This window comes from Rhyacophila brunnea, unplaced genomic scaffold (genome assembly GCF_057557595.1).
Source record: "Rhyacophila brunnea isolate RB1 unplaced genomic scaffold, BYU_Rbru_1.0 scaffold_136, whole genome shotgun sequence".
Lineage (NCBI taxonomy): Eukaryota > Metazoa > Arthropoda > Insecta > Trichoptera > Rhyacophilidae > Rhyacophila > Rhyacophila brunnea.
The window spans coordinates 461071-486298 of NW_028232792.1; the positions used below are offsets into that span (position 1 = coordinate 461071).

General features: G+C 34.5%; 2 protein-coding genes across 2 annotated transcripts; one reads left to right on the forward strand and one right to left on the reverse strand.

The window, feature by feature from the left end:
• Positions 1–24993, forward strand: LOC147076014 (uncharacterized). Its single transcript, XM_085941759.1, has 3 exons — positions 1–204; positions 3056–3223; positions 23005–24993. Exons 1-3 carry the CDS (start codon positions 52–54, stop codon positions 23005–23007), a joined length of 324 nt encoding a protein of 107 aa, XP_085797885.1. The 5' UTR covers positions 1–51; the 3' UTR covers positions 23008–24993.
• LOC147076015 (uncharacterized) lies at positions 10537–16596 on the reverse strand. The gene is made up of 5 exons (XM_085941760.1): positions 16550–16596; positions 16259–16381; positions 15105–15342; positions 14577–14874; positions 10537–10734 (listed from the first exon to the last, which is right to left on the reverse strand). The coding sequence occupies exons 3-5, from the start codon at positions 15110–15112 to the stop codon at positions 10537–10539; spliced, it is 504 nt and encodes a 167-aa protein (XP_085797886.1). The 5' UTR covers positions 15113–15342; positions 16259–16381; positions 16550–16596.
• Positions 24994–25228: the final 235 nt, after the last annotated feature.

A 25228-nucleotide genomic window follows, 5' to 3' on the forward strand; every position in this document is an offset into this window, starting at 1 on the left:
AAAAAATGTCGTCTCTGTAGAAACAGAAAAACAACGACTTGCGTCTGCAAAATGGACGTAAAACGTGAACCAGGTGAATTCCCATTCGATTCAGAAAGACATGATTGGTTTGATGTGCCCATAGTTGATAGAAACAACCTGAATGCCTTCACTAATAATTGTATAAAGCAAGAGAATTCTGACGATGTCAGTGACATTTCTGAGGTTAGTTTTTGATAATAAAATTATTGTAGGTTATATTTAATTTTTGGTGACTTTGACAACTAAATTCGAAGGGTTTAACTGTTCAATAGCGTAAATAACCCACTGTGACGTCGTTAAAACTGAATGGAAAATCTTTGTGGACGATAAATGTAATAATTTAATATAACTAGGTCCGTCCAAAAGAATCAATACTTCTTTTATCGAGTCTTCAATACTTTTCCTTTAGTTAGAATATTTGAATACCGATTGGCAATTACAATTCAAGCAATATAAGTAGATAGTTATTTAGACAATTTTACCCCCTATAGAGCATATAAATCTTATATTATGTGAGACAGAAACTGTTTTTTACAACGTTTTTCTTAGCTCGTATTCTTATTTGGCCGGTACAAATCTTGCAATCGATTTTTAACTAACTTCCCGACTAGCTAGACATTACAAACTTTTAGAATATATCAGAACACGGTGCCAATGCATTTATATAATACTTTTAGCCATCTTTAAGTAGAATTGAATTCATTTTCAGTTAATTCTGTTTTGTGTGAAAAGTTATTTCAACACCATTATTGGTTGCTAGGGGTCTGGGGTCCTAACAACAAAATTCTTAATATATACCTTTACTATGGAAATCAATATGACATTTCAGTATTAAAGTACAATTTTTTTGATCGCTTAAGCTAGTCAAGTCAAGTTTATATGATTCAACAGAAAATTTAAAAACGTTGTAAGTATATAAAAAGTTCTTTTTATCTTGTAATTATTTAGAATTCTCTGCTCATTGTTTGCTAATGAATATAGGTACACATATATCGTAAATAATATAATGTCAAAGGTCCCTAGGTCGAATCCCACGTCTGGCAAAATTCACATGTGTTTCAAATTGTGTGTGGACCCAGAGCATCTGTGGCTAACACCAATTACTCGTAAAAACAAAGCTGGTAGGTAATACAAACTCCACTCCGCGGAGGCCCATATAATCATCGTACATGGTCAACTTTAATTTGTAAATGCTTGTATTATAGATCATAGAAACATGATTGTTACAACCATAATAGCTATCGAGCTAAAAACTATTTTCTGTATATCAATATTATGTTGCACGAACTTGACTCAACACAGCGCTCGAAATTGAACATTTTACGAACCGAAGCGCTTAATGATTTTCAGAAAAGATTAAGATAGTTATCTAATTTTATGCATATTTCATAAAAATGAGTGTGTACATATTTTGTTTTATGGCTTATCTAAACTCAGATGGTCTAATTATTTTTTCTACGAGACGGAACGATAATTTTTAAGGACTTCAAAGAACCGGAACGGCGCTCCGGCCATTTCGAGCCCTGACTGAAAAACTAAAACCATCCGATATTTTCCCAGATGGCAGCCGTAGCCACCTCATGTACGAATGATGATTTTTTAATCTATTACTGGGCATTCGCACTATGCATGTGCAAGGTATCGTCTTTAGGGGAAACATTTTCAGATATAACCGTTATATGACTATCTACTATTAAACAAGCTTTATTATCATCGTTACACTAAAGCTTACTTTGTATCATACCATTGCCGACTCAAGTAGAAAGCCGATACATTCACAACGACTGGTCCTACTTTTTCCGCCCCGCCCGTTGTTGTCTATGTATAAACTCTCATTGCCTGTCATTGTTCTCAAGAGTGCTCGTACTGACGTTTATGTCGTGTTCACACAGGGAATGGTTTAATTTGAATGGATAAGTTACATGATAAATAATACACTTGCATTAACACACCTTCTATAAATGTAATGCATAGATCAATGCCACATATTTTTTGGATATCGATATTACCACCGGTTTTTGTATGAAGGACTATTCTGACTTTGACAGCTGATGAATAACAGGAATGTATATTGTTAAATTTATAAATAATTTCACTGATAGTTAATATATATGATTTGAGATTTTTTTATAATTCAATTTGCAACGAGGCGAATCAATATGTCAAGCAATCTGGGATCTGATTTTGACAGTTGAAAGTGGACCACTCGTTGCTTGTGCAAAAAGTTATGCTCAGGCTTTATTAATCTAAAGATGGCGGTGATTAGGGATTCCAATCCCGGGATCCCAAGCTATTTTCGATACCTATGAATCCCGAGATTCATAAACATAATCCCGAAACTTTCGGGTTTGATTTTTTTATCAATTTTTATGGAAAATAAAATAAAAACGAAAATATAACAGAAAAAATACTCTTAATAACAAATAACTACATTAGAAATAAACTGAGTTTGAATGAAGTTTGATTTATACCCATGTGTAAGTTGCTGATTCATTTTATTTTTTCACATAAATTAATAAAAATGAGAAAGATTGGAAAAAAACAATGCTTCGCACTTTTCAAGTTATTCCACCATGATGTCATACGTTTTACGGCAGTTTCATATCAGAAGCGAAAAGGCTAAAGTACACCATGATTATTTGCTTTAATATTTTAAATCTCGCTAATCCATTCATTAAGTCTTTACTATCAGAAACAGCAATCTCATATAGAATTCACATTATTATTTTTATTACAATATAATTTACTCCATTAAACTTATGTATTTTTAATATTGAACGTAGATATACAATATTAACAATAAATGTCTTAAATAGTATAAATTATAATAGATTTATTTTTGACTGATTTTATCAATGTTATTTGTAAATATATTTTTTTTATTCTAACATTGGAAAAAATGCCAATTCCGGGACCAGTCCTGGGATCCCAGGATTGTCAAATTATAATCCCGGGATCAGAATTTTGGCTCGGGATTGGATTCCCTAGCGGTGATCATACCTAATATAATATTTTATACCGTTGTTTTTTCCAGAATCTTTTAACGGATATAATATCGCCTGTAAAATACGAGAATGAATGTCGGCCTGTAATTGACTTTAAGGACGAATACGTTGAAAAAACAACACACCAATTATTCAACTATGACGATCCTCAACCCAGTTGCTCATATTCGGAATCAGAATGTTACCCAATCAATCAGGTTAAAATATATGAATATAAAAATATATTAAGTAGGTACCTACATACGATCATAATATATTTGCAACAATGTATGAATATTTAATGAAACATACCTACTTTGCGTAGGTACCTATTGTTCGACCTTATAAATTTTAATGTTCCGCTTGTAGGTACGCGTTGAAATTAGTATCCAGATGATAATAATCTTCTTCTTCTTATTGTGCCATCCCCTAGCGGAGGTCGGCCACCATCAAGGCGATCTTATCTTTATCGTCTGCTACCCGGAACAGTTCAGTGGAGCTGCACTCGTACCAATCACGGAGGTTCTTAAGCCACGGAATGCGGCGCCGTCCTCTGCTACGCTTCCTATTGATCTTTCCTTGAATGACAAGTTGGGGAATGCTGTATTTTTGTTCTCTCATAATGTAGGCGAGTTACTGTAGTTTCCTGGTTTTGATACTACGTAGAACTTTTCGGTCCTTCCCCATTCGATTGAGAACTTCAACATTTGTCACCCGGTCAGTCCAAGGAATTTTGAGGATGCGCCTATACATCCACATCTCGAAAGCCTCAAGTCTCCGTGACGAAATGCGGCGCCGTCCTCTGCTACGCTTCCCATTGATCTTTCCTTGAATGACAAGTTGGGGAATGCTGTATATGTGTCCTCTCATAATGTGGTCGAGGTATTGTAGTTTCCTGGTTTTGATACTACGAGTACCTACGTAGAATTTCTCGGTCCTTCCCCATTCGATTGAGAACTTCAACATTTGTCACCCGGTCAGTCCAAGGAATTTTGAGGATGCGTCTATACAGCCACATCTCGAAAGCTTTAAGTCTCCGTGACATCTCTTGGTTTAGCGTCCATACTTCCATGCCATAGAAAAGAATTGAGAGCACATAACAACGTACCATACGCAGTCTCAGACCTAGGTTAAGATCTCGATTGCTAAGGAGGCGTCTCATTTTGAGAAAGGCGCTCCTTGCGATCTCAATTCTAGTTTTTATTTCCTGAGACTGGTCCCATTTCTCATTGACCCATGTACCTAAATATTTATAATGGGTCACACGTTCGATTGGTTCGCTGTTAATGACAAAAATTGTGTTGGTGTCTGGTGTCGCTGTTTTTGATACTAGTAATAGTTTTGTTTTTTTGACGTTCATTTTTAAACCATAAGAATTACTGACCTCATTAAACCTTTTCTACCAATTGATGTAAACTCTTTAAACTATCAGCAATCAGCACAGTATCATCGGCATATCGTATATTGTTAATATGTTTGCCATTAACCATAATACCCACCGATTCACCTTGTAAGGCTTCCTTGAAAATAGCTTCCGAGTACATGTTAAATAGCAAAGGTGACAATACACACCCCAGTCTTATACCGCGATGAATTTTTACGTCTCCACTGATTTCGTTTTCAATCTTAATATTCGCTGTTTGATTCCAATATAAGTTAGCTATCAGTTGAATGTCTCTTGCATCGATGCCTTTCTCCTGTAAGAGTTCGAGAAGTTTAGGATGCCTAACAGTATCGAATGCTTAAACACATATAAACATCAACATTAACATCTAGGCATCTTTGCACTAGAACATTCAAGCTGAAAAGTGCTTCGCGAGTGCTCAAACCACTTCTGAAGCCAAAAGCTTCTTCGCATTTTTGAAAAATCCTATTATGGATGATTTTTAATAAGACTTTTAACATATGGATCATCGAACTTATTGTTCTAAATTCGCTGCACTCCTTTGCATTCGAGGTCCATTTACCTGGATCACCCAATGTTAAAACTCCAACTTTTTTGTGTGCATTTGTTTGTGCATCGTTAGTGCACGTTTGTGCACGATTTTTTTTCGTTTGTGCACCTATAATAACCGAAAAATTCCAATTTCAAATTGGGTGTTCCAGCTAAACGTTGGGTCACCCAATGTTGAAATTTCAACTTCTTTTGAGTGCATTCGTTTGTGCATCGTTAGTGCACGTTTGTGCACGCGTTTATTTCGTTTGTGCACGCACATTAAGGGGGTTATTCGCATTTCAATTTGGGTGACCCAGCTAAATGCTGGATACTTGTGTCACTAAACTTATATTTTTTTCAAAATTTTAATTGTAAGCACTAGTGCGTTGGTAGTGAACGTTAGTGCACGATTCTTTTTTGTCTTTTCATCTGAATTCAGCGCGCTATTTAATTTTTAAGTTTGTATGTAAAACCTGACTGCGTGGGTTTAAAAATATTTATTTTAGTAAAATCTCTTTTCGCATAGCTAATGCGCAATCCTGCATACTTTTTTATTTTTTTTCTCATATAGTGCGTGAGTTATTCGATATGAAATATTTGATGAACGTTAAGTAGAACCATCCAACAAACTTTTTTAATTTTTTATTAGGTCATCAATTTGCCTATTATTAGCTTACGTTTGTGCACGTGCTTTTTTTGTTTTAAAGATTATATCGTGAGAGATATTAGTTCTCTTAATTCAGTGACTTGATACTTGAACAATTAAATTTGCTTTAAAAAAAATTTGTTAAGTGCATACGATTATGTATATTTATTTAAAATTTTAACACGATTTTTCAAATTTTTATCTTTTATATTAACCTAGAAAATTAATTTTGAGTGGCCGTCAAGTTTTAACACCAAACATTTTTTTCCACATTTTTTAAATGCATACCTTTGAGTTATTTAATTATATGATTTTTCATATATTTTTTATTGTTTTTCCATGTAAATTACGCGAAAAATTCGCATTTTTCCATTTTCACTAAGTACCCTGTCAAAATATCCCGAACAAAAACAACCAAAAACAAAAACAATCAAAAGAGTTTCGCAAAACAGCCAATACGGCTCCTATCTACCTGTTTTCCATTTATACTAATTAATGATAATCAACATCTTCGTGCTTCAATTTGGAAAGCACCTGTATATATTTTTATTGGTGCGTCGTCAAAATATACTTTGCAAAGCCATTCGCAACAGTTATAGCTGTCACCAAAAACTGTTTTCATCACTCCAATGTCACAATATAATAATATTATACTATTTATTGTTATTTATCTTACAAATTATTGATGGCTTTCACTGTATCTTTAGACCTCGTGCGTTCATAAATGTTTCGTTATGCATTAATTTATGACGAGCAAGCTTTATATCCAACGCTAGTTACTTTAAAAATCCCAATTTTAAGTACGTTTAATAATAAGACAACCAATAAACAAAATTATAAGTAGTTATTATCCACCTTATCGTTTCGAATGACAGCGTATGAATCATGTATAATTAATAGTTATTAAATATTTGTATTTTGTCATATATTGTCTATGATTATATGTATACTAAGTTTGTTGTCGTTGCCTATCATACGTCAAAATCTTCTGTCACATGTGATGCGCCTTTCAGGTTTAGGGTACTGGAAATACTATTTAATACAAGTTTATCCGTCTATTTACCACATCCCTGCTTAAGCAGTTATAGTGGATAATTATTGTTCTCCCTAGAATTTTCCCAGCACCTAGTAACTACATTGAAGTATTCTATGGTAACAATGTCACGATAACGTCGATATTTTTTTCATTTCCTAATACCCATCATTTTCTACACACCCAGTGCCGTGGTCAATATTGATGGATGAGCCATAATGCACCAGCACCTATGCCACATACGCTCCTTGAAAATAACTAGGATGCCATCTGAACTGAGAGAATCATACTCTGTTTAACACTGTCATGAGACTTGTAGCTCTATAGCACACCGGTGCGCCGCTAGACGGTAGGTGTGTCGCGGTGCATTGCTTGCAAAAAAACAAATAATTTAGTATATTATACGATAATTACTTAATAACCAAATTTGCGTACATATAAAAATATATGTTCGGTAATATATTTTAGCACCTGCATGAACTTAATAAAACAATGCAAAGTCAGAATGAAAATAATATATTGACGTGCTCTGATAAACTAGGAGTTAAGACAAGGATCTCTACAAATGTATCAAAGGACCTACCAGACCACCATTAAAAACAAGCAATTAATTTTGGATCCGTCTCAAAAACAATTAACTTTGCAGCAAAAGAAATTTCATCATTACATTCATACAATCAATACGACTGGATTCGAAACCCTTTCGCAACCAATGCCGAAAATTCTATAGAAGCGCTTTCTCTATAAATTTGAGAGGAATTAGTTGAATTGAGAAACGATGGGACTCTAAAAACTGAATTTTGCAGATGTTCCATTGGCTATTTTCTGGATTTCAGTTAAAAAATAATATTCTTGGATTTCCGACAAGGCTATTGCAGTTCAGCTACCATATCTACGATATATGTGTGCAAAAGTTTTTCAACTCAAGTTATAATTAAAAAATTCGAGAATGTAGTATAACCAAGAACTTCGAGTTGCTTTTTCAAATATCAAGTCAAAAAATATATAAAACTTTTACCTTCATTGAAAGAAGCTCAGGTATCACATTAATTTGTTATTAATACTAATACATGCAAATGTACATTTTTAGTTCTTCCTCGTCTGTTATGTATATTTAATTATGTATCGACTAAAAAAACATAAACTAATGTTATTTTGGTGCATGGCCCCCACTGGGTGGGGGACTGATAGGCCTCTAGCCTGGGGGACCAGGCTCAGGGGTGGGACTGCGTAGCAGGTCAACCAGATAAGTGAGATAAACACAAATTACAAATTTGCTCACATATTAAAAATAATTGACTGCAGCGCTATTTTACTACGCTGGTAATAATAATTTAAAACATTCGATTGTAGGTTACAATAATTATTTATTATTATTGTGTCAATATTCGACAAACAAATATTCTTAACCAGACAACTAACCATAATTCAAGTGGATGTATTAATAAATACAAACATTCAATACCATTAATTTTACCTCAAACACCATTTTAAAAACTCTATTTTAGAGTATCACACTGTCTTTAACCTTAGCGATAGGTAGAAGGGGCAAATATCCTAGTCTGGGGTCACCCTTCTGGAGGGCAATTCACGACTGAAGCACAAGTGACCAGTAGCGCAAACTTTACACAACTTGCTTCAACTGTAGCATATTAAAAGTCAACCGCTGGGTGTCACTAGGCCAGGCTTTGGTAGTACACATGCTTTCACGGTAGGGGCGCTCGCAACTCTGCGTTTGACATAATAAACGTCAGATTTCGTATCGTACGTAATATTGGAGAAAGCTGTTGATCTATTGTTTTACATTTACCACTTATTACCACATATTACCGCTGAAATTATTATTTCGTGTTTCAATTATCATTTAAGGATGTATTTATTGTGATTTTGTAATACAGAAACATACATGTTTGTTTGCAAAATACAACGGAAATTCCGTGTTGTAATCTTGTTGTAATATTGTTATATTGGAGACGTAACTAGCGTGTTTAAAGATTAATTGGTTACGTACTTCAATAATGAATGATTTAATCATGCAACGTTAACGGTAAGTACTGATTAAATATGAAGTCATTACCAAAATGGATAAAAATGTTATTTAATTTCCATGACATTGACAATAGTGCCGTCTTGATATGTTTACTTTCTATCTTACTCTAACGCATGGACATGAGGTATAAGCATGTTGAATGCTTTCTCACTCGCACTTATATGCCGTTTATCCGTTTCACTCGAAGCTCTGTACACAAAATATCTCCTGTAAAACTAAGAATTTTACGAGCTTCAGTTGAAGCGGTTCCGTGACGTGTTTTGCACTGCTTCATTCAGGAATCGCCGTCCAGGATGTGGGGTCCATGTTTTGGTGTATAAATTGTTTTACATGCGGTGTGTCACTGTCTTCTGTGAAGACCTGTGGTGTATCGTGGGTGAGAAAAGGTTGCGGGGCACTGATTTACATACCGGTGCAAGTCAGTTTACAGAAAGCCACGCGGGAACCGCGCCAATTTTTATAGCTGATTTTGGCAAAATTCATGAATACAAAAATGAAAACCTAACCTAACAAATAATCCAGTAGGTATATCAGCTATTTTCAAAATTTGTTTGCCGCTGGCTTCCTATAAACCGACAAGAACAATATACCTACCTACTTGCACTGTTTGAAAACAACTCAGAAACATTGGTACTTAAAAAAATATGACACCTGACAGAATTCGAACCTGTATACATTGAATTCTGGCCGATGCGCTTTACCAATTTAGTCACCAGTATTATATCCAATTACGGCATAACTAGCCGTAATGTGACTGAAGCTTTTTACAAATTATGCTAGTATTATTGACCTTTGCGGCTTGGTAAGAATACAATGGGACTCAGCTTCCAGCGGTTCCATTAATCGAGCAGATATGTTTTAAAATTGTGTTTTACGTTCATAAAGAATGTCACCTTCACAAATATTGTGATATACCTAGTATATTCTATAAGATCCCTTTAGAGCAGTGTGGACTCCTCCAAAAGTGCAATTAGTAATATTATCAAGGCCTGAACAAAAACGATGCATGAGTGCGAGTGGGAAAGTATTCGGCACCCTTATAATCTCTGCGACACGCGCTAGAGTAAGATAAAAGGTCTACATATGGTTAAGTTAGTTTTCAAAAGTATCGCCGACAAATTGTGGTAAATCGCTTCACGTAGCGTCGTAGCTCGTGTTGCTAAATTGCTATTTTTTGTGTTAAACATAGTCATTGGTAAATATTTTTAGTTATTTAAGCAGGAAAGATGGTTTTATGTGTTTTATTAAAATATGGTAGCCGTACTGATAAGCAAAAAGATGGTATTACGCTTCATAGGTAAGTTGATACATGTTCGTGATAATTTATTTGTATATTATTATAGAAAATTATATTTTAATTCTGAGCGTCTAGTGCGAGCACTACCGAAATGGTCTATGGTCTCGAACATTTGTAGACGAATGCGTTCGCTCGCCCACAAACCAAACGCATGGCACGCAGCTTCATTTAGCAATGCAACGGGTGGCGTCTAGATATATCTGTAGTCTATGAATATTATGCTCTCTGCGAATATAATAATATTTTATAACAGCTGAGCAAAGGAAAGGGTGAAAAAATGAAATTCAACATTTATCATAAAACATCAATTATTTATTAAAATACTTTAAACTACATTATTTCCATTAACAATCATCAATTCAAGAGGTACTTAACTGGGTGGTCGACTTAAACTTAAAAATGTAAGGAGGTGTAACGTGTAATTTCTTTGCTTGGTCTAAATATATTACAATAAATCATCAATGTTATAAAGGAAAAATCATGAAATTTATGATACAAAAATTAATCAATTTTCTGTGGGTAGGTAGTTACATAGGTAAGTATTGAAAGTAATAAACTTCTGTGACCAATCAAAACGTGGGCGGACATTCTTCCAGGATGAGCACCATGGTGTAGAGTAGAGAGCCGTTACAAGGCCCAACTCGTCTGGCTCGTAGCAAAGCTGTATTGGCTTCCTGGAGTCGATTCGCATACGACACAGCTCGGGCCATGTAAATCAAATCATCCACATTATGGTGAGCGTGGAATTTGTTCAAACAATTCTCATACTGCAAACAAAAAAGCATTGATAAGATTAAGCAAACGTGATATAGTTTTTATACAGAATATTACTTAAAATATTTGCTGTATAAACGTATAGGTACTACGTAGTCAACAATTTATTGTTTTTACATTTCATTGATTGTTTAACCATTAGATGGGTGAGCAGCACATTGCATAGATAGCAGTGGTGAAGGGTGGAGGTAGGCTGTTAAGAACTGCCATAAATAGTGCACATTAAACTTTGTCAGTCATGCATATTTTTTTCATTGAAATAAGACAACTTACAGATGGTGTTGGGTTAGTTTTTAAAATTCAATTAAACCCTGCGAAAACAAGTCTTTTACAGATTAACATCCACATAGACCTTTTTGGAATACACTTTTTATCCCAAATTGTTCCATGAGATTTAGTCGATCACCCTTGTCAAATAGATACACATATTTCGGACCATGAATTGGATCTACAATATGGCTGCTGCTCGCTATAAAGACGTGCTTGGTGAATTGTGTGAATCTCTAAACTGTTTTACAAGTTTCACAATGCAGATAATAAACACCTCTTCTCTGAAGTGTATATTGATCTATCTAGTATCAACGATGAAACAAAGACACATGACAAAATGACTAAGATGGTTATACATAATTATTATATCTTTAAAAATGAAAGTTTATGTCTTGTATATTAATAAAAAATGGGATGATATAACTGCAAATCAGACTGCTCTAATTAAATCCAAGCTTCGATGTCATCTGGGAATTGATCAGTGACTTTCTTGAGATGTGCACGAGCTACATCTCGTTAAGATTGAAAGGTAGATTTAGCGTATAGTGATCCAATAATTTTTATTATCTCTTAGTTGTTTGGTTGAGCCTTTAAGACATTTTTGAAACATTGGGAAGCCCAGTGAAGGAATAATTGTTGAATACAATAAAAACAACTTAATATATTTATACATTGGCTTTGCATGAATTATTTAAATTCGCCCACCATACAGTATTAACAATAATAATTACAACATTATAATAATATAGACTAGAACATAAATTTCAGTCCTCATACTTGATAAAAAAAATAAGAAAAAACTCAGCAATAAAGTTGGATGGCAAAATTAAAAAGTGGTCACGATCCTCAGCCATGAGTGAACGATCAAGAAGAAGGATGTATGTGGCAGTAAAGAATTATGGACCGAGAAAAATGGAGGAAGCTAAGGGAGGCCTTCATCCAACTGTAGATCGACCCCGGCTGATGATGATGACTTGATAAAAAGCTTAGTGCCAATACGCACTTGCGGCAGGCCGCATCGCGGCTAGCCGCATATCGTTTTTTGTATGCCGGCTAGCCGCAGCGGCCTGCCGCAAGTGCGTATGGGTGAACAAAACAATTATTGTAAAGCAATTTTCTTAAGTGGTGAATACCAGTTCATATTCTATTATAATATACAAATTTTGATTCATAGATATCATAAGGATCTCTTCGAATTTTCGTACTGACATACTAGTACTTTTTAATAGTTTAAATTAAATTATAGATTCTTCAAGATGTTACACAAGATTTAACAATGAAACATTCATCAATCTTCCATACATAACTCGAAACAGGTTCAGAAACAAACCTAATTGATAAAAATGTTAGAACATGACATGGGAATCAACCCTAGATTTTTCGCATGCCAGCTGAGTCAGCTTGAGAAGATCTAAGATTTTTCGAATGGGTATTTTACTGAGGCTGTTCCAAGTTAAATATTTTCAATGAAGACTGTTACATTCATAAATCACGTGTATTATTTAGGAATATCAACTGTTAAGCTGTGGACCCAATAGGTTGAGCAAACGATCATATATTTCTTGTAAAAAATATCTGTTATGAGACCTCTTCATGAGGCAGCCGAGATCCACATCGGATTGTAGGGCCAGTAAAAAATATATTTTTAACTGTACGCCTATACAAATATGATATAAAATATACATACATTCTCTGAATCCCCTCGATAAAATGATATACATCTGCTCGAGGCCAAAGTGCGGCAGGACAAATGCAGAAAGTGCAAACTGCGTAGCCTTGTCGCGGTTTCTCGTGCAAGTTAGTAACAGTTCTCCGCACACAACCCCCGATTCTCTGTGTTGTTATTGGACTTGGATTGTAAACCTGAAAACAAATTACAAGACAACTGAATGAACTGAACTGAGAAAAATTTTCACCCTGCTGAATTAAGCGGATAGACAAGGTTCTTGAATTACTATTATGATTACTAGATAGATGGAGCAATGAGATCTTTTTAAAATTTATGTAGAAAGGATTTTTATTCTTTTCGTCATAAATTTCATTTCATACTCATGTGATATATGAAATTTATATCATAATATTTACATTAAGTATGTAATTTTATTATTCAGACATAATTATAGGTTCATATAATTTCTTCATGTTTTCTTTACAGAGACTTAACGGCCCACATGCTCAGCGTAGGTAAAAATGGAGCTTTTATGGTATTCTTTTTTCTTTCGACCATGTCCGATCCTAATAGGATCATATGGGCCTCCACAGAGTAGAGGTTTGTATTGACAGATTTTGTTTTTTAGGAGAAATGGATGTCAGCCATTTGCTCAACCTATTAGGTATATTCAGAGCATAATCCTGGACATTCCTTAAACGTTTTAGATAATCTATTTATATAATTTTGAAGCCTTATTATCCTTTATATTTATTTTAAACATTTGATGACTGCATAAAGTATTTTTATTACATAAAATAGTATTTTTTTAAACTTTTCGCTCTAATGTTTTAGAATATAGTCATATTTCGGTACATCCATGTGCAGTGGTATTAATATTTTTTAGATTCATTATTTTTTAAACGCATTTACAAAACGATTAGTAAAATTAATGTTAACATTATATAGTGACATATTTACGATAAAAAATTATATTATTTAATAATCTTTGTGATTCCAAATTTAACAAAAATTAGGCATTTTATTATTAAAAAATTGGCACGATTAACACATTTGAAGATAATTCTAAAGATACTAATTATAAGCTATGTCTTTGACCATTCAAATGTGATAAACATTCTACGAATAATGTTTGCTTTACAATAATTATTGACCTAAGAATAAGGTACTATTTTTTGAAATACGCCATATTTATTGGCATTTCCCAGTGGTTAAGCTACAACATACGGCCGTAGCCATAAATTGACAAATGATAAATGAAGTAGGGAGTAAGATCATGGTAATGCCCGTGTTTGAACATGTACCGATTTAAAAAAATATTTTTTTCGGTTAGGTTAGATTATGGTTATGGCTACGGTCGTATGTTGTGGCTTAGCCACTGGGAAATGCCAATAGAAATGGCGTATTTCAAAATAATACTACCTTATGTCTTATTATTGTCTTACGTCAATAATTATTATAAAGCAAACATTATTCGTAGAATGTTTTTCAGTTGTGTAATTCATGCGCACTAGAAATCGTATCTGTGGATGATCAGGGTTAAATTATTGTTACACTATAATGGTTTTTCATTGGAAAAAATATTTTAAATATAAAATATTTTTTTTATGAGAAATGGATGTTTAGCCACTTGCATTACCAATTGGATCCAGAGTCATGAGTCATGACTATTTAGAATTTGAATATAAGATAGATAATGCAAAATTGCACTTGGCACATGGCATTCATCCGTAAATCAACAAAACTTAAAAAAAACATGAGAATTAATGGATCTTTGATGAAATGTGCAAACTCAATTTTGAAAAATTCTAGATATTCATTTTAACTGAATATTTAAACTATTATATTGAACTATTTTAAATGATAGATGAGTATATTCTCATTTCACAGATTGACGTTTGCTGTGAAAAATATCCCAAACCTTGCTTTATCCTGATTATTTAGCTTCATAAAGCAATGGCCCATGCCGAAACGGAGACGGAGGACAGCCAGGCGGTTGGGGTTGGTTCTCAGAGTTTCCCTGTAGAAGCCGAGAGCGCTGCGGTAGTCTTTTTTATTGAAAGCGATGCACACTTTCCAGAACTGCGAGGGGATGTTGTTGGAAGATTGATTCACCACAAAATTGAATTGCGCATCCACCGTCCACCACTTTATCTCCCTCCAACAAGCACAAGTATGCTCGGCCCAAAAGATTCTGCAAAAAAAAAAAATACAGATGTACAGCATTTTCGCCGGTAAAGTAAATTCGGCTGTTGTATAATGAAAAATCAGTTGTTTTCATTTTGTTTTTCCAAGTCATGTTGTGAATGGATTGAACTTGTAAATTGTAAAGTTCACTTCATATTATTATATATAAAGAAATTTGAACAAAATTTGACTAGGTTGAATAAAATAGGTAATGAAAGTGGGTAGGTATCGTCTTACATGATCATACATGATGATTTTGTCGGCAGTGGTGTATAGGTTTGTGGCTTTGGTGAACAGATCCCGTTTCATGTTTATATTCTTTTCATGGTTAGCTTCCTGCACGCAGTATGTGGCGAGCATGTCCAGGCACCGCATCTGATCTTTCTCCGAGTTAGAATAATCGATGTTGGCCGCGGTGCGGCCCGCATCCAAGATTTTAATGAAGTCATCAGTTCTTTTTGTTTACGTACGGCACCTGTATAGAATACAAACATTTATATGAGAATACGCAATTTGAAAAATTGAAAGGACCCTCGCAAACGATGCTAATAGAAATCAAGATCCGACAGGTCCCATCCATTCATTCAAATATCATTCTCTCTGGACATAAAAATGTGGATAAATGTGGTTGAAAAATTAACCCTGCCTACATCGCAATAAGGGTTATTGTTGTACAACATTTCTTTCCAAAACGCTAATATATATATTATATTATATTGTAGCAAGTAGTTAAATATTAACTTTACCCACATTGCAAAAAAAGGATTATTCGAGATTTTTGAAAGATGTCTTTGACCTATTCTGCAAAACTTGCCCACTTTAATATTGTGATTTTCTATGAAACGGTGTATTATCATGGTACTTCTATCAATGTATACAAACGAGTAAGTTTTAATACCCGCTCGGTTATTGTAACTTGGTTTCTATGGGGCACTATTTCTTTCAAAAAGTTTGAAACGTCATATGATGAGCAAGGTCTTTTTTCATTGAGGCATGACCATAATAGATTAAATTGGACTAGAAATCATGCATTCTTGCACGCCAATCGAGATATCGGGAAGATTCTACAGGTATCACTCTTAGCACAGCTATGAAAAACGCCCAATGTTCGGTACACCATGGTATACGCTCGACTATGTGTGTCGAGACGTGGTGGTTGGCGATGGAGAAAAGCAAACACCAGAGAGTAATCATTACCTACCCATAAAAATTGATTAAAAAAGTATTCATTTAGTTATTTAGTAAAATATTAATATACCTACTCAAAAGGGTTCGCCATCCAGATTATAATTGATAGTTTTTTTTTCTACAATAGACTGTTTACCCTAGGAAATTGATGGTGACATTCTAACTTCATTACATTCCATGCGTAAAATCTTATAAGTACTTACTACTTACGCCAACATTGACATTGACCCAGATGATAAGTGGGATCTCTCTAGGCGAAGAATACTGAGTATTTTTTTTCATCTCATGCGGTAGGTAATAATTGTTCAGGATCCAACTTCGATCACCTAAAAACAATTTAGATTAGGCAAACGACATTGGTTACGTTAATCACATGTCATAAAATGAAGTAAAGTCACATCACAAAACTTTAGCTAGTTCAATGTAATAATTATAACGAAACTATACATTCAAAACACTACATTATTATAAAATAAGTGATGGTTTATCTTTACACTATTATCAAAAATCAAAATGTTTCGAAGTCGCATGACCAGGCACCTGCAGTAGGTACGAGGAACTAAAGAATGACGTCATTACATTTTAAGCATACTAGAGTAAAAAATAATTGCGCTGTACTTACCCGTGCTATGGGAATTCACCGTCTTCGAGCTGCATTAGAAAACTTGGGATGCCCCGTAAGGAATTATTGCTTTGCCGTAATCTATTTTCACATTGCTGCAAAATTCATAATATATTATATTTTCTTACAGGGCTTTTTTTTCCATTTAACGCGGTGGAACGGCGTTCCGGCACCTTTTTTCACGGTTTTATTTCAAAATCAATTAAACGAAAAAATATTTGCGCTTAAGTAATTACAATAATAATTCGTTAAAATGATAAAATAAGGTACAGGTGGAAGCCATTTTGAATGTTGGCGTGTTAGTGTTAGTGAAGTAACCGTATAGTTTAAATAGCAAACATGCGTATGTAACTAGCTTCATACGTATGCTGCGTATTATGATTTTGACAGTTTGACGTTTATCGCATGGCAGCATCTGCGTATATTGTTATTTACGTTTGTTTAGTCAGTTTGTGTTACGATTACGTGTTGTGCAACTATTTTATATATTATTTAGTGCAACCCCAAGTTTAAATATGAAAAAAATTTCCTGTTACTTCTCAACCACCGGCAGCGGCGCCGATTCCGCAAATAAAAAGCTCAAAACAGAAACGATGACAGAAGATATGGAAATATCGGTACATGTAGATGTTCCTGAATCATCTCTAGCTGATCTCGGGGATCAAGGTCGAACTCAAAACGATTGGCCAGACTGCTGGTCATTAGATCAAAAAAACGATTTTTGCTCAAAAAACGAATGGTTGAACGTACACAAAATGAAACTTGGCTGCACAATTTGCAGAAACGTTGGAACTCTTGGAACTGAAACGACAATGGGAATGAAAATATCCAAAGAATGGGCCAATAATGAAATCACGTATTCTGGGAAAGAGAGGAAGCTACAATTGGGGTCACTTCGAAAAAAAATTTTCGATCACAGAGGATCTATTGCACACAAAGCAGCGTTAAAAATCATTTCTGAAGCCAAAAAAAAGCAGATTGAAAATACTTTTTTTAAAATCGTTATCTCGCGAAAAAGTAATAACAGCAAACATTTTTCGAACTGCATATAAAGTAGCTAAGGAAAATCAATCATTCAATATGTTTGAAAGTGAAATTAATCTCCAAGAACTAAATGGGATCGAAATGGGTCATATTCTCCATTCCACTAACGCATGTGTTAACATTGTAAATCATATATGTGATGAAATGAGAAAAAATGTTTTCAAAGAAATTGTTCAATCGAAAAATATAATTTCTTTGATAATTGATGAGTCTACCACCATAAGCCAAAAAACCACCCTCATTGTGTATGTTCGATGCTGTGTCGAAAGTGTTGGAATGAATTCACCAATTAATTTGTTTTTGGATTTGATTGAACTTAAAGACGTAACGGCAAAAGGAATATTTGAATCATTACTCCAATCTCTTGATTTATATGGGATGACAGAAGAATATTTAAAAAAATATTTAGTTTCGGTTGCATGCGACGGCGCTGCTGTGATGTTAGGTTCTAAAAATGGAGTGAAAAAATTGCTGACAGAAAAATTTCCTTCAATTATAGTTTGGCATTGTACTAATCACAGATTAGAATTATCAGTAAGTGATGTTGTAAAAAAAATTTCAGGGATCAATAGATTCAAATCATTTATTGATAAACTTTATGTTTTATACCACGCGTCGCCGAAAAATAATAGAGAGTTGCATTTATGTGCAGAATCACTAGGCGTTGAGGTACTGAAAATCGGAAGAGTTTTAAGTACTCGATGGGTGGCATCTAGTTTTCGTTCAGTTTCGGCTGTGTGGAATAATTATGAATCCATTGTGCGTCATTTTGAAGAAGCGATGAATGACCCTACAAGAGATAAAAATGACAAGTGTACTTACAGTGGCTTAAAGAACAAAATAACATCAACAGCATTTTTATTGGATCTAGCATTGATGTGCGACGCTCTCCAAGAATTGTCGGAACTTAGTTTGGACCTACAAAATCGCAATGTGAACCTTTACATTGCAAATCGAAAAATAAATGAACTCGTTCAAGTTTTTGAAGAAAGAAAACAGAATTTTGGACCCTATTATAAATGTGCTGCAGCTGCTATAAGCAATCTGCATTTTCGTGGAGTTTTACTTCACGAAAAAGTTTCTAAAAATGATCCTCCTATTGATCCGAAAATATTTTATTCCACGTTGAAAACGTCAATTGAAAAAAGGCTGCTAGATAATAAAGATGTTGAGTTTGCACTTTGGGCTCGCGTACTTGACCAAAAATATTGGCCTGAAGACATTGATAATCGGTTGACATTTGGAGAGATGGAAATTAGAAACATTTCGATCAGGCTACAACTAGATGAACGAGAAATGATTCGTGGATTTCGCGAATACATTCTCGAAAAGACATATTCTGAAAAACTCTTGCGTTTGGTATATGCTCTGAATTCTATTCCCATTTCTTCAAGTGAATGTGAACGGGGGTTTTCGCAAATGAATCTTATTATTACCCCAACAAGAGCTTCGTTAAACACTAAAACAGTTTCGGCACTCTTGTTCATCAAACTCGTGGGACCACCCTTGACACTTTTCGATCCTTCAAAATATGTTGATAGGTGGTTACTTAAAGGAAGACATTCGGCCTTAGACTCTAACACTAAGAAAAGGAATCGAGATGATGTATCAGACGAGAATTGGAAAAAACTTTGGAAATCACTCTAAACTTTTATTCAAGTTCATAAATAAATACATTACATATGTATTTACAATTATATTTTAAAGTTAGTCTTATTTAGTCTTATTTGTACAATATATTTCAAATATAATGTATGTATTTTATTGTTTCTGTAGCTTTGTTTTGACTAAAATAAAAAATTATCGTAAAAATCAACCTTTTTTTGTTCGCTTCGTGGCATAGCTCCTTTAAATTTCATTTAAGTGACATTTGAATATAATTTTATTTAGTAAAAAGCTTGACATGAAGTGAGTTCCGGCACCTTTTTTTTTTAAAAAAAAGCCCTGTTTTCTTATAACGAATAATCGTCAACTTAACCCTTTGTCTATTGTACGGTATAACGATACGCTACGGCCTACGCCAATCGATGTATGAAGCTTCTCTAAGTAACATAGAAAAATAATGAATCATTTCAGCGTATAGGCATGTGGGGCTTATACAATTTATATCAGAAATACGACTTGGAAGTTAAAGGCTTACAATAGTATACGATCACTTCGTTATAGTTTTTTAGATCTGCTAACACATAAACAGTAAAAAATAATGATTCATATTATAACACAGCATAATAATAAAATTATAAATTATTAATGATTTGCTGTATTTTTTGCCTATCAAAGATATTATGGGTCAATGAGAAATGGGACCAGTCTCAGGAAATAAAAACTACAATTGAGATCGCAAGGAGCGCCTTTCTCAAAATGAGACGCCTCCTTAGCAATCGAGATCTTAACCTAGGTCTGAGACTGCGTATGGTACGTTGTTATGTGCTCTCAATTCTTTTCTATGGCATGGAAGTATGGACGCTAAACCAAGAGATGTCACGGAGACTTAAAGCTTTAGAGATGTGGCTGTATAGACGCATCCTCAAAATTCCTTGGACTGACCGGGTGACAAAATGTTGAAGTTCTCAATCGAATGGGGAAGGACCGAGAAATTCTACGTAGGTACTCGTAGTATCAAAACCAGGAAACTACAATACCTCGACCACATTATGAGAGGACACATATACAGCATTCCCCAACTTGTCATTCAAGGAAAGATCAATGGGAAGTGTAGCAGAGGACGGCGCCGCATTTCGTGGCTTAAGAACCTCCGTGATTGGTACGAGTGCAGCTCCACCGAACTGTTCCGGGTAGCAGACGACAAAGATAAGATCGCCTTGATGGTGGTCGACCTCTGCTAGGGGATGGCACAATAAGAAGAAGATAGGTACCTATCTCTATAAGGTTTATAGATTTTTAATAACACAGGTTTTCAATACGCCGTGAAAAATCAAATTATATGTGGGTACTTATAATATAAGTATTATTATAATTTAGGTAACTATTCTATTCATACATATACTGCATTCCTAATCGCTGAAAAGCCTCAATTAAAATAAAGACTCAACTCGGTGTTGTCGGCAAGTTAGGTACCTAGGTACCTATATCTCGCCTCAATGCCCTTAATCAATCTAATATTACGTTCAAAGCTGACTGGAAGAACGAAATAATGAGTTTAATAATTCTATGAAGATAAAAAAACAGGAAGATCGCCTCTCTTCTAATTATAGCAAGGAATCAATCATTTTGAGGCTGCTGTTGAGAGATGTCCCAAGACTACAAAATGTTATAAAGGTTTTCGCAACGCCATTTTTTCATTGTACCTAGTCACCCAAGCATTTTGAACCTATAAGATACCTAGACGAAATAATATAGCTTGCCAGCGATTATTATTAACCAATGCCCATACAGGTCACATTGAAGTTAAAAAAATGTATGATAGGTAGGTACCTACCTACCATTAGTAATCGAGTGGCAATAGTCGTGCATGATTATCATTTTTGAGGTTTTTACGCCGAATATGTATAATATGTAGGTACATACCTATTTCTATGTATTTAATTAATACATAGATATGGTGCTTTTATTTATGAATTGGTCATAGCATAGTAGTTGGCCGTTTCAACTTTTGGTTGATAAAATAAGGTGTCAGTCATTATTTTATTACGTCGTCTGTTGATATGTATAGCTTGGTCTCCATTTTCATACAGAAAAACTTGAACCAAAATTATTCCCTGTGATTTTAAAAAAAAAGTTATTGGTGAAGAAAAATACAAACACTTCAAAATGATAAACACCAGAAAGGCTGTGAAGACACCCCCAAAAATTATAACTTGTTTCAATATTGTGGAGTTATTTTAAAACATCAGAAAATGAAAAGACCAGAGCAGCATTAAATTTCACTACCATAAGGTAACAGCGTCTACTATGCAAATATACAATAATATTGATGTACCTACTACCTATGTAGGTATTCAACAGTTTTAAGAACACTAAATGATATAGAACCACAGTCTAATCACGAACCGACAATCATTTACATAATATTATTATCTCGGCAAGATGACATTGAACCATCCACATCTGTTTATTTGATCCACTGTGGTGCAGTTGAAAACTATGTATTCCGTTTAAAAAACCTACTAGAAAATTGAAGAAAAAAATTAAAAACTTTATTTAGTTAAAAAATAGTGAAACAACAGTTGTTATTAAAATAGGTACGAGTAGGTAGGTACCTAATTCGGAAAATATTATTCTTTGCAGATGATACACACTAGGAATTATCGATATTAATGGTATTATAATAATTATATAGTACCTATAGCAATTATTATATTTAACACAAAAAATATTACTCCAGTATTGGAAGATAATGACTTGTTTTTGTGTCTTGCACTATGTGGTGCCAGATAATATCTCAGATGGTATTTCAGATAAATCCGGCATTCATAAGAAAAACAAGGACGATTCTGAAAGATGGATACAGAGAAATACTAAAACCTGGTTTTTTCAATTATTTTTTTAATGGTTTTTTCATATTATTTTATGTTTGTTTTTGCAAAATCACTTATTTTTCATCAATTTTCTTAGAATTGGGCTCTTATCTTCAAAATTCTAGAAGCTCGTATATTTGTGTATTCCTTCGCTGCAAGGTTCTTTTGTGATTTCACATTATTTTTCGGGTTCTGTAGACCTACTAAATTTAGGTCCCGGACCTGTAGCCCTTTTTGTAAATTCAGCCCTGCTTGTAAGGGTAAATATTTACAAATTTGGAGCACATCTGAAAACCGAACAGCCTATATTATATTGTAGACCTTGTAGGACTAATCGTTAATAAATAACCTAACATATTCTCACGAATCAGTTCTTACAACTTTAAGAACTATATACCTACATGCAATATTATCTCAATAACACGAAACGGAACGCAATTTTCAAAGATTCCACGAGCCGGAACGGTATCTTTTAGAATTTCATGAACAGGAACGGCGCTCCGGTGCGTTCCGGTCTATTTCGAGCCCTGGCTTGGTTGTATATCTAATGATGCCAATGTATAATTTAGACCAGTGGTCCTCAGAAAGTTTTCTTGTGGTCCGCAATTTTTGGGCGTCCAAATGCTAATGCTAAAATTTTAATAAAAACCTGTGCAACTGTAAGTATTTGAGCATTGTGTTTTTGTCCTTAAATATATTAATGGTTTTACGTGACGAAATTAACTGCTATCATACGTTATTATATATTATATAATATGTTTTCCTTATACGTTAGCGGTGCGTAAAACGTTTCTAATAATTTCAGTAATCCACAGCTGTAAAAAGGTTTAGAAACACTGATTTCGACCATTTTAAGGGACAAATAAACATTTTAAACATAGTATAGAAGTCTGTCAGAAATTTGAATACCTGAATTAAAAACTATTTCAGTCAAACAAATAATTTAGATGGACTAAAATACCTTGTTCAGCAAGAAAAGAAAAAATACCTACGCCAGAAGGAAAAAGGAATCTAACAAAATTACTGAAATATATGTGTTTACAATAGACAATGCGTTTTGATATATCCAAAACCTAATGTGTCCAGCGCATAATTTAAAACAAAACTTGCCATTCATAATTTTACTCTCTGCAACCAAAAACGATTGATGGTCTTTGCAATGTTTTGATTGAAGTCGAAAGTGGGCTTACTGCAAATTAGCTTTCCAGTGTAATAATATTATGTCAATAATTTACTCTTCCTTTTCTGCCTCTTTCTACGACGACGATGACGACGACTATAAAACCACTATTCTGTATAGTGATGGAGCAGGGAAAAAAACCAGGAAAAAATTTAGTACTCACCAATGCTTTATTAAATTAATATTGCAATGCCACGTAATATCACCAATGTACATTAAAAAAAGGAGTAGGACCACACTCAAATTGAGGTTGAACGATTCGCTCTGTAATTGAAATGAGGTTGAGAAATAAAAAAAACGTGTTCATGCTGATTATATAACTGCGTTTAAAGAAGCCTGGAAAAACCTAAGCCATACCATGTCACAATCTCCGCCTATAGTAATAGGGAACGACTCTACCTACGCTATGACCGGTCCCAAGCCCGGATAAAGGATGAGGGTTCGTCGTAGGGTTAATCACCCAACACGGTAAAAAAAACCCTGATTACGAACCCCGGACTCCCCATAAACCAACAAGCAAAGAATTAAGGACAAACGATTATATATACAATGTGGCACATGGAACGTACGCACTATGTTGCAGCCGGGCAAGATGGAGGAGGTTGCAATTGAATTGCATAAGTATAAAATGAGCGTGACTGTATTGCAGGAAATAAGATGGGATGGCGCAGGTTTCATAAACAAGAGAAACTACACTTTGTATTACAGTGGATCTGCAGGTACGCAGGGTCGCTATGGAACTGGGTTCTTAATCAGCTCTGATATCCGCAGGGCAGTACTAGGATTTAAGCCAATTAGTGAGAGATTATGTAAACTTAAACTGAAAGGTACACTTTTCAATATTACGTTCATCAACGTTTATGCCCCAACTGATGATGCGACCGAGGAAATTAAAGATAGATTCTATGAAGATCTGCAGAGAGCCTGCGAAAAAGTCTTCCCACATGATGCTCTAATTATCTTGGGAGACTTCAATGCAAAAGTTGGAAAAGATGAAGCATTTAAATAAGTAGCTGGGCAGCACAGTTTGCATCAAACGACAATCGATAATGGTGAACGTCTATGCTTTTTAGGGGCTGCAAATAATTTATTAATTAGTAGTACATGGTTTAAACATAAAAATATCCACAAAGGAACCTGGAAAATACCTGGAAGTAATACATGCAACCAAATAGAATGATCACATTCTTGTATAAAAAAGAAGAGCGACAACGGTGGAGGATGTGCGCGTCTGCAGAGAAGCCAATTGCGATTCTGATCACTTCCTGGTGAGAGCAAAATTAAAACAAAAAATCTCTTTAATACTGAAAAAAGAAGGCCAGAGAAGAACTAAATGGAGAGCTGAAAAATTGAGGGATGAAGAAATTTTGGATAAATACCAGGAATCTATAGAAACAAACTTAAAAATGACTTTAATAACCGATGATGTGAATGTGGACTGGGCTAAATACAAAAAACTGTGTTATCACGAGTGCCACAGAAATTCTGGGGGAAAACAAAGCAAAAATAGATGCAGGATGGTTTGATGATGATTGCAGGCAAGCACTGTTTGAAAAAAATGAAGCAAGGAAGAAATGCCTACAAAGGGAAACTCGCCAAAATTACGAAACTTATAAAGAAAAGAGAAAAACTGCAACAAAGCTCTGTCGAGAGAAAAAGCGATTGATGCTCAAGAGAATACTTCAGGACATGGAATGTCAAAGAAGAAACAATGATCCCAGAAAATTTACAAGACTAAATCCTATCAACCCTGATTAAACTCCTGTAAGGATAGTGAAGGACAGATGCTGATCACAAAGAAGGACATTATGGAAAGATGGAAAGGCTATTTCACAACACTTTTAAAGCA

Coding starts and splice junctions, on each gene's coding strand:
- LOC147076015 (XM_085941760.1), bottom strand. Junction 10,735..14,576: donor GGATATTTTTCACAGCAAAC/GTCAATCTGTGA, acceptor TTTTGTTTGCAG/TATGAGAATTGTTTGAACAA.
- LOC147076014 (XM_085941759.1), top strand. CDS start 52: ATGGACGTAAAACGTGAACCAGGTGAATTCCCATTCGATTCAGAAAGA. Junction 205..3,055: donor ATGTCAGTGACATTTCTGAG/GTTAGTTTTTGA, acceptor TGTTTTTTCCAG/AATCTTTTAACGGATATAAT.